Raw genomic sequence first — 11,608 nt, forward strand, 5'->3', positions numbered from 1 at the left:
CATCTGTGGAGAACAGGGATAGAAACATATAAACATAGAACAGAGAAAATAGGTGCAGGAGTAGGCCATTCGGCCCTTCGAGCCTGCACTGCCATTCAATATGATCATGGCTGATCATCCAACTCAGTATCCTGTACCTGCCTTCTCTCCATACCCCCTGATCCCTTTAGCCACAAGGGCCACATCTAACTCCCTCTTAAATATAGCCAATGAACTGTGGCCTCAACTACTTTCTGTGGCAGAGAATTCCACAGATTCACCACTCTCTGTGTGAAAAATGTTTTTCTCATCTCGGTCCTAAAAGATTTCCCCCTTATCCTTAAACTGTGACCCCTTGTCCTGGACTTCCCCAACATCGGGAACAATCTTCCTGCATCTAGCCTGTCCAACCCCTTAAGAATTTTGTACGTTTCTATAAGATCCCCCCTCAATCTTCTAAGATGACGTATCACAGAGTGCTGGAGTAACCCAGCGGGTCAGGCAGCATCTGTGGAGAACATGGATAGGTGACGTTTTGGGTTCCCGATGCAGGCGAGTCCCAGGCTGCTGCAGGGCCTTCCTCCGTCGAGAGAATTGCACCATGAACCGACGTCCTTCTCCTCTCCTCGCCCGGCCATCTTTGTGTCCCGAGGGCAACTCGTGCAGCCGACCTTGAATGTGCTGGAGGCAGTACCCCGGCTCCCCCTCCCACCGGCCCCTGCTCCTCGCCTCCGAAATGTCGCCCATTCCCTCCCTCCACAGATGCTGCCTGACCCGCTGAGTTACTCCAGCATTCTGTGAAACGTCACCTATCCATGTTCTCCATAGATGCTGCTGCACCAGCTGAGTTACTCCAGCACTCTATGAAACGTCACCTATCCATGTTCTCCACAGATGCTGCCTGACCCACTGAGTTACTCCAGCACTCTGTGAAACGTCACCTATCCTTGTTCTCCACAGATGCTGCCTGGCCCGCTGAGTTATGGTGCAGCAGCATCTATGGAGCGAAGGAAATAGGCAACGTTTCGGGCCGAAACCCTTCTGGAAATAGGCAACGTTTCGGGCCGAAACCCGGAAGGGTTTCGACCCGAAACATTACCTATTTCCTTAGTTCCATAGATGCTGCTGCACCCGCTGAGTTACTCCAGCACTCTGTGAAACGTCACCTATCCATGTTCTCCACAGATGCTGCCTGACCCGCTGAGTTACTCCAGCACCTTGTGTTTAAGACCCACACATCTGCTCATTCTAGAGCCCACTTTGAAGCAATTTTCACTGTGTAACTGCCCTTTAAAACAATGTTTTTGTTAACCTACTTGCACTTAACAATGTTAATGCCGGGGCCATTGAACAGTCAACAAGAGTGTTTGCAATAGCAAATCGATTGGAAAACAAAAAAATCCAAAGTCCACATTTTTCGCAGAATCCTTAGTATTTCCTCAGTTAAATTGTGAGTAGTGGTGCATGTCTGTTATAAGAAAGATTCACAGCATAATAATGCTTTATTAATTTTAGTTTCGTTTAGAGATACAGGGGCCTCAACTCCTTTTATGTTATGTTATTTTATTTTAGTTTAGTTTAGTTTAGTTTCATTTAGATCAGATCAGTTTAGATTAGATTAGTTTAGTTTAGTTTAGAGAGATACGGTGTAAAAACAGGCCCTTCGGCCCACCGAGTCCGCGCCGATCTGTGATCACCCCGTATACTAGCCCTATCCTACACACACTAGGAACAAGTTACAATTTTTACCAAAGCCAATTAACCTACAAACCTGAAGATAGACACAGAGTGCTGGAGTAACTCAGCGGGTCAGGCAGCATCTCTGGGGAAATAAGATGGGTGATGTTTCTAGTTTGAACCCTTCTTAAGACAATTCTTCAGACCGCTGAGTTACTCCAGCTTTTTGTGTCCTTCTCCAGAGATGCTGCCTGACCTGTTGAGTTATTCCAGCACTTTGTGTCTATAGAGTCATAGAAACATAGAAAATAGGCGCAGGAGTAGGCCAATTCGGCTCTTCGAGCCTGCACCGCCATTCAATATGATCATGGCTGATCATCCAAAATCATCCGCTCAGTCCGCAATAACCTACCTGAACTCCCGGCGGCTCAGCACTTCAACTCCCCCTCCCATTCCCAATCCGACCTCTCTGTCCTGGGTCTCCTCCATTGCCAGAGTGAGCTACACCGGAAATTGGAGGAACAGCACCTCATTCCGCCTGGGTTGCTTGCGTCCCGATGGCATGAACGTTGAATTCTCCCAATTTTGCTAGCCCTTGCTGTCTCCTCCCCTTCTTTAACCCTCGAGCTGTCTCCTCCCATCCCCCCGCCCTCGGGCTCCTCCTCCTCCCTTTTTCCTTCCTTCTGCCCCCCACCCCCCATCAGTCTGAAGAAGGGTTTCGGCCCGAAACGTCGCCTATTTCCTTCGCTCAATAGATGCTGCTGCATCCGCTGAGTTTCTCCAGCATTTTTGTGTACATCCAAAATCAGTGTCTCATTCCGCCTTTTCCCCAATATCCTTTGATTCCCTCATCCCGGAGCTAAATCTTGGAAGAGCCACACAGCGTAGAAACAGGCCCTTTGGCCCAACCTGCCCACACTGACTAACTTGTCCCATCTACACTAGCCCCACCTGCCTGGGTTTAGCCCATATCCCTCTAAACCTGTCCTATCCATGTACTTGTCCAAATGTTTCTTAAACGTTGCCTCAATTACCTCCTCCGGCAGCTCGTTACATACACCCAACACCCTTTGTGTGTAAATTCAGGTAGTCCTTTCAGGAACTCCAATGTCAGAGAGTTGTGAGTGTGGAATTCTCTGCCTCAGAGGGTGGTGGAGGCAGGTTCTCTGGATGCTTTCAAGAGAGAGCTAGATAGGGCTCTTAAAAATTGCGGAGTCAGGGGATATGGGGAGAAGGCAGGAACGGGGTACTGATTGGGGATGATCAGCCATGATCACATTGAATGGCGGTGCTGACTCGAAGGGCCGAATGGCCTACTCCTGCACCTATTGTCTATTGTCCTTGCTTTCTCCCTTCCCAGCTCTCCCACATAGCCTACTGTCCCCGTCTCTTCCTTTCTTTTTCCCAATCACCCCCCCACCCCCCGACATCAGTCCGAAGAAGGGTCTCGACACCGAAACGTCACCTATTCCTTCGCTCCATAGATGCTGCCTGCACTCCGCTGAGTTTCTCCAGCAATTATTTTTGACTACTTTCGATTTGTTCAGCATCTGCAGTTCCTTCTTAAACATTTCCTCATCTGCAGTTCCTCTCTGCACAACCTGCAATCGTGCACCTCTTTGGAGCGTGGGCGGAAACCCGGAGCACCCGGAGGAAACCCACGCAGGTCGCGGGGGAGGAAGGGTGAAAACTCCGTACAGACAGCGCCCGTGGTCAGGATGGAACCCGGGTCTCTGGCGCTGTGAGGCAGCAACTCTACCCGCTGCGCCACCCTGCCGCCCCTTGACTCACATAGTGAAATTGGTGATGTACGCTCCCTTGGGAATCCTTAGGTTGAATTCCACATTCTGTGCTGTGGCTTCCCTGTTGCGAACCTTTGTGCTGAAGACCGTTTCAGCAAAGCGAGATGTAATGATGGACTTCACTTTGTAGCTTTGAATGATGAAGTGGTCATCGGTCAGATCCTGTTTGGTTAAAGGAAGAGATTCAGAAACACAGGCATCGTTTATTTTAACCTGGAGTATTGTGCGCAGTTTTGGTCACCTAATTTGAGGAAGGACATTCTTGCTATTGAGGGAGTGCAGCATAGGTTAATTCCTGGGATGGCGGGACTGTCGTATGCTGAGAGAATGGAGCGGCTGGGCTCGTATATTCTGGAGTTTAGAAGGATGAGAGGGTATCTCATTGAAACAAGATTGTTAAGGGCTTGGACACAGGAAAAGGGCTTTGAGGCAGGAAACATGTTCCCGATGTTGGGGGAGTCCAGAACCAGGGGCTACACAAAGTAAGCCATTTAGAACGGAGACGAGGAAACACTTTTTCTCACAGAGAGTGGTGAGTGTGTGGAATTCTGTGCCTCAGAGGGCGGTGGAGGCCGGTTCTCTGGATACTTTCAAGAGAGAGCTAGATAGGGCTCTTGAAGATAGCGGAGTCAGGGGATATGGGGAGAAGGCAGGAACGGGGTACTGATTGGGGATGATCAGCCATGATCACATTGAATGGCGGTGCTGGCTCGAAGGGCCGAATGGCCTACTCCTGCACCTATTGTCTATTGTCTATTTCATCTATTTATTGTCACGTGTGTAGCGAGGTACAGTGAAAAGCTTTTGTTGCGTGCTAACCAGTCAGCGGAAAGACAATACATGATTACAATCGAGCCGTCCACAGTGTACAGATACAGGATAAAGGGAATAACGTTTATTTTTCACCTTGCATATAGGGGCGTGCACAGCCTAAAGCTGTAGGACAACTTGTTCTATTTGATCTTATTTGATTGTGCACGCCGGGTTGATTGCATTCGTCGAAACAGGGCGGACCACGTGAAGGTTGCAATCTCCCACCCCAACTTTAGGGCCATGTTTAAGAAAGAACTGCAGATGCTGGAGTTGAATGGAGACTCCCCCAACATCGGGAACATGTTTCCTACCTCCAGCGTGCCCAAACCCTTAACAATCTTATGGAGTATGGGGTGAATCATTGCCCTTCCACCTTGTGGGAGAAAACACACGGAGTTTCACGTAACAACCCAGCCAACCTTTCACCCGTCAGCAATAAATGAACGAGGAGCAAACTTGCGTTGCTTGTTCATATCAATAATTTACCAAAACAAAATAGCGGTCAGGGCAAAGAAGTCAATAGCCCACTGGTTGAGTCAACACCTCTGTCAGTAGTTTGCTAATGGTTAAACCGATGAGAAACTTCAAACACAAGCAGGTCAAACACAAAGAGAAATCTTACCTCCTCCTTGTCCTCCTCCTCTCCTCCGTCTTCACTTCTCTGCCAAACACAAGGATGAAATATAAAATATTAATTTGGATGTGTTATTACACATTGAAACATATAAGATTATTAACGGTTTGGACACACTAGAGGCAGGAAACATGTTCCCGATGTTGGGCGGAGTCCAGAACCAGGGGCCACACACACAGTTTAAGAATAAGGAGTAAGCCATTTAGAACGGAGACGAGGAAACACTTTTTCTCACAGAGAGTGGTGAGTCTGTGGAATTCTCTGCCTCAGAGGGCGGTGGAGGCAAGTTCTCCGGATGCTTTCAAGAGAGAGCTAGATAGGGCTCTTAAAGATAGCGGAGTCAGGGGATATGGGGGAGATGGCAGGAACGGGGTACTGATTGTGGATGATCAGCCATGATCACATTGAATGGCGGTGCTGGCTCGAAGGGCCATATGGCCTACACCTGCACCTATTGTCTATTGTCTATTAAAATATTTTCATAAGTTCACGTGACAGGGGCAGAATTAGGCCATGTGGCCCTTGTGAACCACGTGGGTTTTCTCCGGGTGCTCCGGTTTCCCCCCGCACTCCAAAGGCGTGCAGGTTTGTAGGTCAATTGGCTTCCGTAAATTGTAAAATGTCCCTGGTGTGTGTAGGGCCGTGCTGGTGTAGGGGTTGGCCGATGGTTGGCACGGACTCGGCGGGCCGAAGGGCCTGTTTCCATGTTGTATCTCTAAAGTCTAAAGAGGGCAACGCAAAATAAATATGAACTCAACTAAATACCGAGGGGAAATATTACATCCGTTTCTGGACAGGAAGGTGAAGGGGCCATTAGCGGAGTGTTTCATTCACGTGAGTTTGGTTCCGATTCAGGTTGTCTCCTCCGAGATACATTCAGTTTTAGCCCAGAGTTGGCAAATTTCTGACTCGATGGTCGCTGGTCAGGTGGGTTTGAAGGGCCTGTTTCCACACTGTATCCCTAAAGTTTAAAGTCTAACCACAACAATAGAGACAATGAGTGTAAGGTGGCAGAATGATGGGAGATGCTAGTGCAATGTCTTGAGGTCTTGGACCAAGCTGTGGTGCAAGCCCACAGGTTTGGAGGGACATGGGCCAAATGCAGGCAGGTCGGACTAGTGTAGATGGGGCATGTTGGTCGGTGTGGGCAAGTTGGGCCGAAGGGCCTGTTTCCACGTTGTAACATTGTATGAGACTACGGTGGCGCAGTGGTAGAGTTGCTGCCTTACAGCGAATGCAGCGCCGGAGACCCGGGTTTGATCCCGACGACGGGCGCTGTCTGTTCGGAGTTTGCACGTTCTCCCCGTGACCTGCGTAGGTTTTCTCCGAGATCTTCGGTTTCCTCCCACACTCCAAAGACGTGCGGGTTTGAAGGTTAATTGGCTTGGTGTAAATGTAAAAATTGTCCCCGGGTATGTGTATGATGGTGTTAGTGTGCGGGGATCGCTGGTCGGTGCAGACTCGGTGGGCCGAAGGGCCTGACTCCGTGCTGTATCCCACAACTAAACTAATCTAAACTAGACTCTATGACACTATATCAGCCGGTAAAACAAGAGGGCATTCATCTTTCCAGAGAATACAGATCAATTTCGATGTCACCAGATTATGATCCACCAGTTAATTTGAAAGCCAACACATTATGGAGCATCGGTGGAGTTGCTGCCTTACAGCGCTCTCAGCGCCAGAGACGCAGGTTCGATCCTAGCTCAGGGTGCTGTCTGCGCAGAGTTTGTACCTTCTCCCCGTGACCTGCGTGGGTTTCCTCCCATGCTCCAAGTACGTGCAGGTTTGTTGGTTAATTGGCTTGGTGTAAATATAAATACTGTCCCCGGAGTACCAGGGACTAACTGTACAGAAACGTTTTTCCTTCTATATATGTATTATGTAAAATAATATGTGTGTAGGATGATTGTGTTGATAATTTGTTTGTATTGGGTTGACTTTTGTTGCCCCGGCGCCTGTCCCACTTACGTGACTTTTTCGGAGACTGCCGGCACCTGTCATAGGTCGTTGCAGGTCGCCGAAAATGTTCAACAAGTTGAGAATCCAGCGGCGACCAGAACAAGGTACGACTCTTTGGGCGACTACTCACGACCGTACAGGCTTCACCCCGCGACATGTCGCCTGTACGGTCGTGAGTCGTCTCCTCAGTCGCCCAAAGAGTCGTAGCGTCTTTCTGGTTGCCGCTGAGTTTTCAACATGGTGGACATTTTCGGCGACCTATGACGGGTGCCGGCAGTCGCCGAAAAAGTCGCGCAAGTGGGACAGGCCCTTTAGGGTGCGAGGATCGCTGGCCGGTACAGGCTCGCTGGGGCGAAGGGCCTGTTTCCATGCTGTATCTCTAAACTCAACTAAACTAATTGTGGTCGATGAATTAGACTTCCACCTACCTTGTGACGTATTTCATATGTGTTTATATTTGCGGGAGGGACATCTTCCAGCGTATCAGTTGCAGGAACTGCAAGACCCTGACAAAAGATAAACAGTTTAATACGGACGACAAACAACAGCATAGATACAGAGTCACACACAAGGTGCTGGAGTAACTCAGCGGGTCAGGCAGCATCTGTGGAGCGAAATGGATAGGTGACGTTTTGGGTTGGGACCCCTCTTCGAACTCAAAAGTCGGGTCCAGACCAGTCTGATCCCCCACAGCAGAAGCGTCCAGGTGTCGGGGCTGGAAACTGGAAGCATCCTGAGCTAACTCTGCTACCACCATCATCTACTGCGACAAGTGATGGCTCCCACTGATTGTCGCCGGAAGCTTGCTTCCTTTTCAGGAGGGACGATGATAGCGAGGTCAACATTTGTAACACGGAAGATGGACGGGGAAGAAGAAGACCAGTCTGAAGGAAGGTCCTGACTCGAAACGTTGTCTGTCTAATCCCTCCACAGATGCTGCCTGACCCGCTGAGTTATGGTGCAGCAGCATTTATGGAGCGAAGGAAATAGGCAACATTTCGGGCCGAAACCCTTCTGGAAATAGGCAACGTTTCGGGCCGAAACCCAGAAGGGTTTCAACCCGAAACGTTGCCTATTTCCTTAGCTCCATAGATGCTGCTGCACCCGCTGAGTTACTCCAGCACTCTGTGAAACGTCACCTATCCATGTTCTCCACAGATGCTGCCTGACCCGCTGAGTTACTCCAGCATTCTGTGAAACGTCACCTATCCATGTTCTCCACAGATGCTGCCTGACCCGCTGAGTTACTCCAGCACTCTGTGAAACGTCACCTATCCATGTTCTCCACAGATGCTGCCTGACCCGCTGAGTTACTCCAGCACTCTGTATTTTACTCAAGATTATAACGTTTACAGTTCCTTGTGTCACAACCACAGAGATGTTTTTGTGAGTTAAAAAGGTTTCATTAACTCTTCATCATAAACAAATACAGGATGATTAGATGCAAAATGCTGGAGTAACTCAGCGGGTCAGGCAGCATCTCAAGAGAGAAGGAATAGCTGACGTTTCAGGTCGAAATCTGTGAAATGTCACCTATCCATGTTCTCCACAGATGCTGCCTGACCCGCTGAGTTACTCCAGCATTTTGCGTCTATCTTCGGTTCAAACCAGCATCTGCAGTTCTTTCCTACACATGAATGCCATCAGGCCATGCACAGCGGAGAGATGAAGGAGGAAGGGTGCAACATTTAGGCAACATTATAGACAATTGACAATAGGTGCAGGCGTAGGCCATTCGGCCCTTCGAGCCAGCACTACCATTCAATGTGATCATGGCTGATCATCTCCAATCAGTATCCCGTTCCTGCCTTCTCCCCATATTCCCGGACTCCGCTATCTTTAAGAGCCCTATCTAGCTCTCTCTCAAAATTATCCAGAGAACAGGCATCAGAAGAGGCACAGAATTCCACACTTACAACTCTCTGACATTGAAGTCTGATCAGTCCGTTTATTCCTGTAGTATCTGCCTCCAAATGCCCACCAACCTCTGTGTAAAATCTCCTCTAAACATTACCCCTCTCACCTTAAACTAAGCCCTCTAGACTTTTACAATTGCACACTGGGTAACATTTTCTGAGCGTCTATGCAACCTATGCCTCTCGTAATGATGGAAGTTGAACTTTTAGGCTTTAGAGATACAGCGCGGAAACAGGCCCTTTGGCCCACCGAGTCCGCGCCATCCAGCGATTTCCCTGTGCACTAGCACTATCCTACACACACTAGGGACATAGAAACATAGAAACATAGAAATTAGGTGCAGGAGTAGAGGCCATTTGGCCCTTCGAGCCTGCACCGCCATTCAATATGATCATGGCTGATCATCCAACTCAGTATCCTGTACCTGCCTTCTCTCCATACCCCCTGATCCCTTTCGTCACAAGGGCCACATCTAACTCCCTCTTAAATATAGCCAATGAACTGTGGCCTCAACTACCTTCTGTGGCAGAGAATTACACAGATTCACCACTCTCTGTGTGAAAAATGTTTTTCTCATCTTGGTCCTAAAAGATTTCCCCCTTATCCTTAAACTGTGACCCCTTGTTCTGGACTTCCCCAACATCGGGAACAACCTTCCTGCATCTAGCCTGTCCAACCCCTTAAGAATTTTGTACGTTTCTATAAGATCCCCCCTCAATCTTCTAAATTCCAGCGAGTACAAACCGAGTCTATCCAGTCTTTCTTCATATGAAAGTCCTGACATCCCAGGAATCAGTCTGGTGAACCTTCTCTGTACTCCCTCTATGGCAAGAATGTCTTTCCTCAGATTTGGAGACCAAAACTGTAAGCAATACTCCAGGGACAATTTACTATTTACAGATGCCAATTAACCTACAAACCTACAAACGAGCTGCAGATGCTGGTTTACACTGAAGATAGACGCAAAATGCTGGAGTAACTCAGCGGGTCAGGCAGCATCTCTGGATAGAAGGAATGGTTGGCGTTTCAGGTCGAGACCCTTCCTCTCGACCCCAAACATCACGCGTTCCTTGCCTCCGGAGATGCTGCCTGACCCGCTGAGTTACTCCGGCACTCTGTGAAACGTCACCTATCCATGTTCTCCACAGATGCTGCCTGACCCACTGAGTTACTCCAGCACTCTGTGAAACGTCACCTATCCATGTTCTCCACAGATGCTGCCTGACCCACAGAGATGTTTTTGTGAGTTAAAAAAGTTTCATTAACTCTTCATCATAAACAAATACAGGATGATTAGATGCAAAATGCTGGAGTAACTCAGCGGGTCAGGCAGCATCTCAAGAGAGAAGGAATAGCTGACGTTTCAGGTCGAAATCTGTGAAATGTCACCTATCCATGTTCTCCACAGATGCTGCCTGACCCGCTGAGTTACTCCGGCACTCTGTGAAACGTTACCCTATGAACCTGTACGTCTTTGGGAGACAACCGGAGCACCCAGAGGTCGCGGGAAGAACGTGCAAACTCCACACACACAGACGGCAGCCAAGGTCAGGATGGAACCACCCCACACTTACTTGTAGCTGACTGAAGTCACCAGCAATGATATGAAGGCTTTGAGCTTCGTGTGTGAGGAAGACCCACACAAGCAGGATAAGGTGTTTCATGTTCTCCGACAAAGGTCCCACACCGATGTGAGTGAGGACAGCTCTAGATGCAACAGTTCTCTTATAACTTTGAGCAAAGAAGAGGTTACTGCTGAAGTCCCTTTCTTCATCTAATCAACGCTCCCCCCAGAGCTATGGTCAATATTTGTCCTGAGTATGTTACAAAACAGCTAAATAAGCGACAGAGGTTGTATAAACATCACGTTGTCCTCTGGTACTTGCAGAAGATAACCAGTGAATGCCTGATTGATTTTCCTCTTGATTTGCAGAATCTTTGCGGTTGCTTTAGAGTTTTTACCATGGAGTTCAATTAATAAAACAAACTCTGTGACTGAGAGAAACCTAGTGCATTTTATACACAAAGGTGTAGAATATGATAAAGATAGCTTGCTTTCATAGTTTAGTTTTGTTGAGAGATACAGCACGGAAACAGGCCCTTCGGCCCACCGAGTCCGCATCGACCAGCGATCTCCACGCAAGTCCCCCAACATCAGTCTGAAGAAGGGTCTCGACCTGAAACGTTGCCAATTCCTTCCCTCCAGAGATACTGCCTGCCCACTGAGTTACATTGGCTTTTTAGACAGTAGACAATAGACAATAGGTGCAAGAGTAGGCCATTCAGGCCCTTCGATCTAGAACCGCCATCCAATGTGATCATCCACAATCAGTACCCCGTTCCTGCCTTCTCCCCATATCGAGAGAACCAGCCTCCACCGCCCTCTGAGGCAGAGAATTCCACAGACTCACCACTCTCTGTGAGAAAAAATGTTTCCTCGTCTCCGTTCTAGATGGCTTGCCCTTTATTCTTAAACTGTGTGTGGCCCCTGGTTCTGGATTCCCCCCACATCGGGAACATGTTTCCTGCCTCTAGCATGTCCAAGCGTGTCCAATCTTATATGTTTCAATAAGATTGCCTCTCATCCTTCTAAACTCCAGAGTGTACAAGCCCAGCCGCTCGAAAGAACTGCAGATGCTGGAAAAATCGGAGGTTTTCAAAAATGTTGGAGAAACTCAGTGGGTGAGGCAGCATTTATGGAGCGAAGGAATAGGCGATGTTTGGGGTCGATTTCCACCCGAAACGTCACCTATTCCTTCGCTCCATAGATGCGGCCTCACCCGCTGAGTTTCTCCAGCATTTTTGTCCACCTCCCCATATCCCT

The 11,608-nt window shown here is 48.6% G+C and overlaps 1 protein-coding gene across 1 annotated transcript in view; it reads right to left on the reverse strand.

Moving 5' to 3' along the window:
• itih2 (inter-alpha-trypsin inhibitor heavy chain 2) overlaps nucleotides 1-10,562 on the reverse strand; it is a 44,343-nt gene extending 33,781 nt beyond the window's left edge. Inside the window, exons 1-4 of the mRNA XM_055653443.1 lie at nucleotides 10,359-10,562; nucleotides 7,296-7,373; nucleotides 4,894-4,932; nucleotides 3,448-3,620 (exon numbers count right to left, since the gene is read on the reverse strand). Of these exons, the coding sequence (XP_055509418.1) occupies nucleotides 3,448-3,620; nucleotides 4,894-4,932; nucleotides 7,296-7,373; nucleotides 10,359-10,448 (380 nt within the window). The 5' untranslated portion in view covers nucleotides 10,449-10,562. The remainder of the gene's footprint in view (nucleotides 1-3,447; nucleotides 3,621-4,893; nucleotides 4,933-7,295; nucleotides 7,374-10,358) is intronic.
• Nucleotides 10,563-11,608: the final 1,046 nt, after the last annotated feature.

Source organism: Leucoraja erinacea, chromosome 22 (genome assembly GCF_028641065.1).
Source record: "Leucoraja erinacea ecotype New England chromosome 22, Leri_hhj_1, whole genome shotgun sequence".
NCBI lineage: Eukaryota > Metazoa > Chordata > Chondrichthyes > Rajiformes > Rajidae > Leucoraja > Leucoraja erinaceus.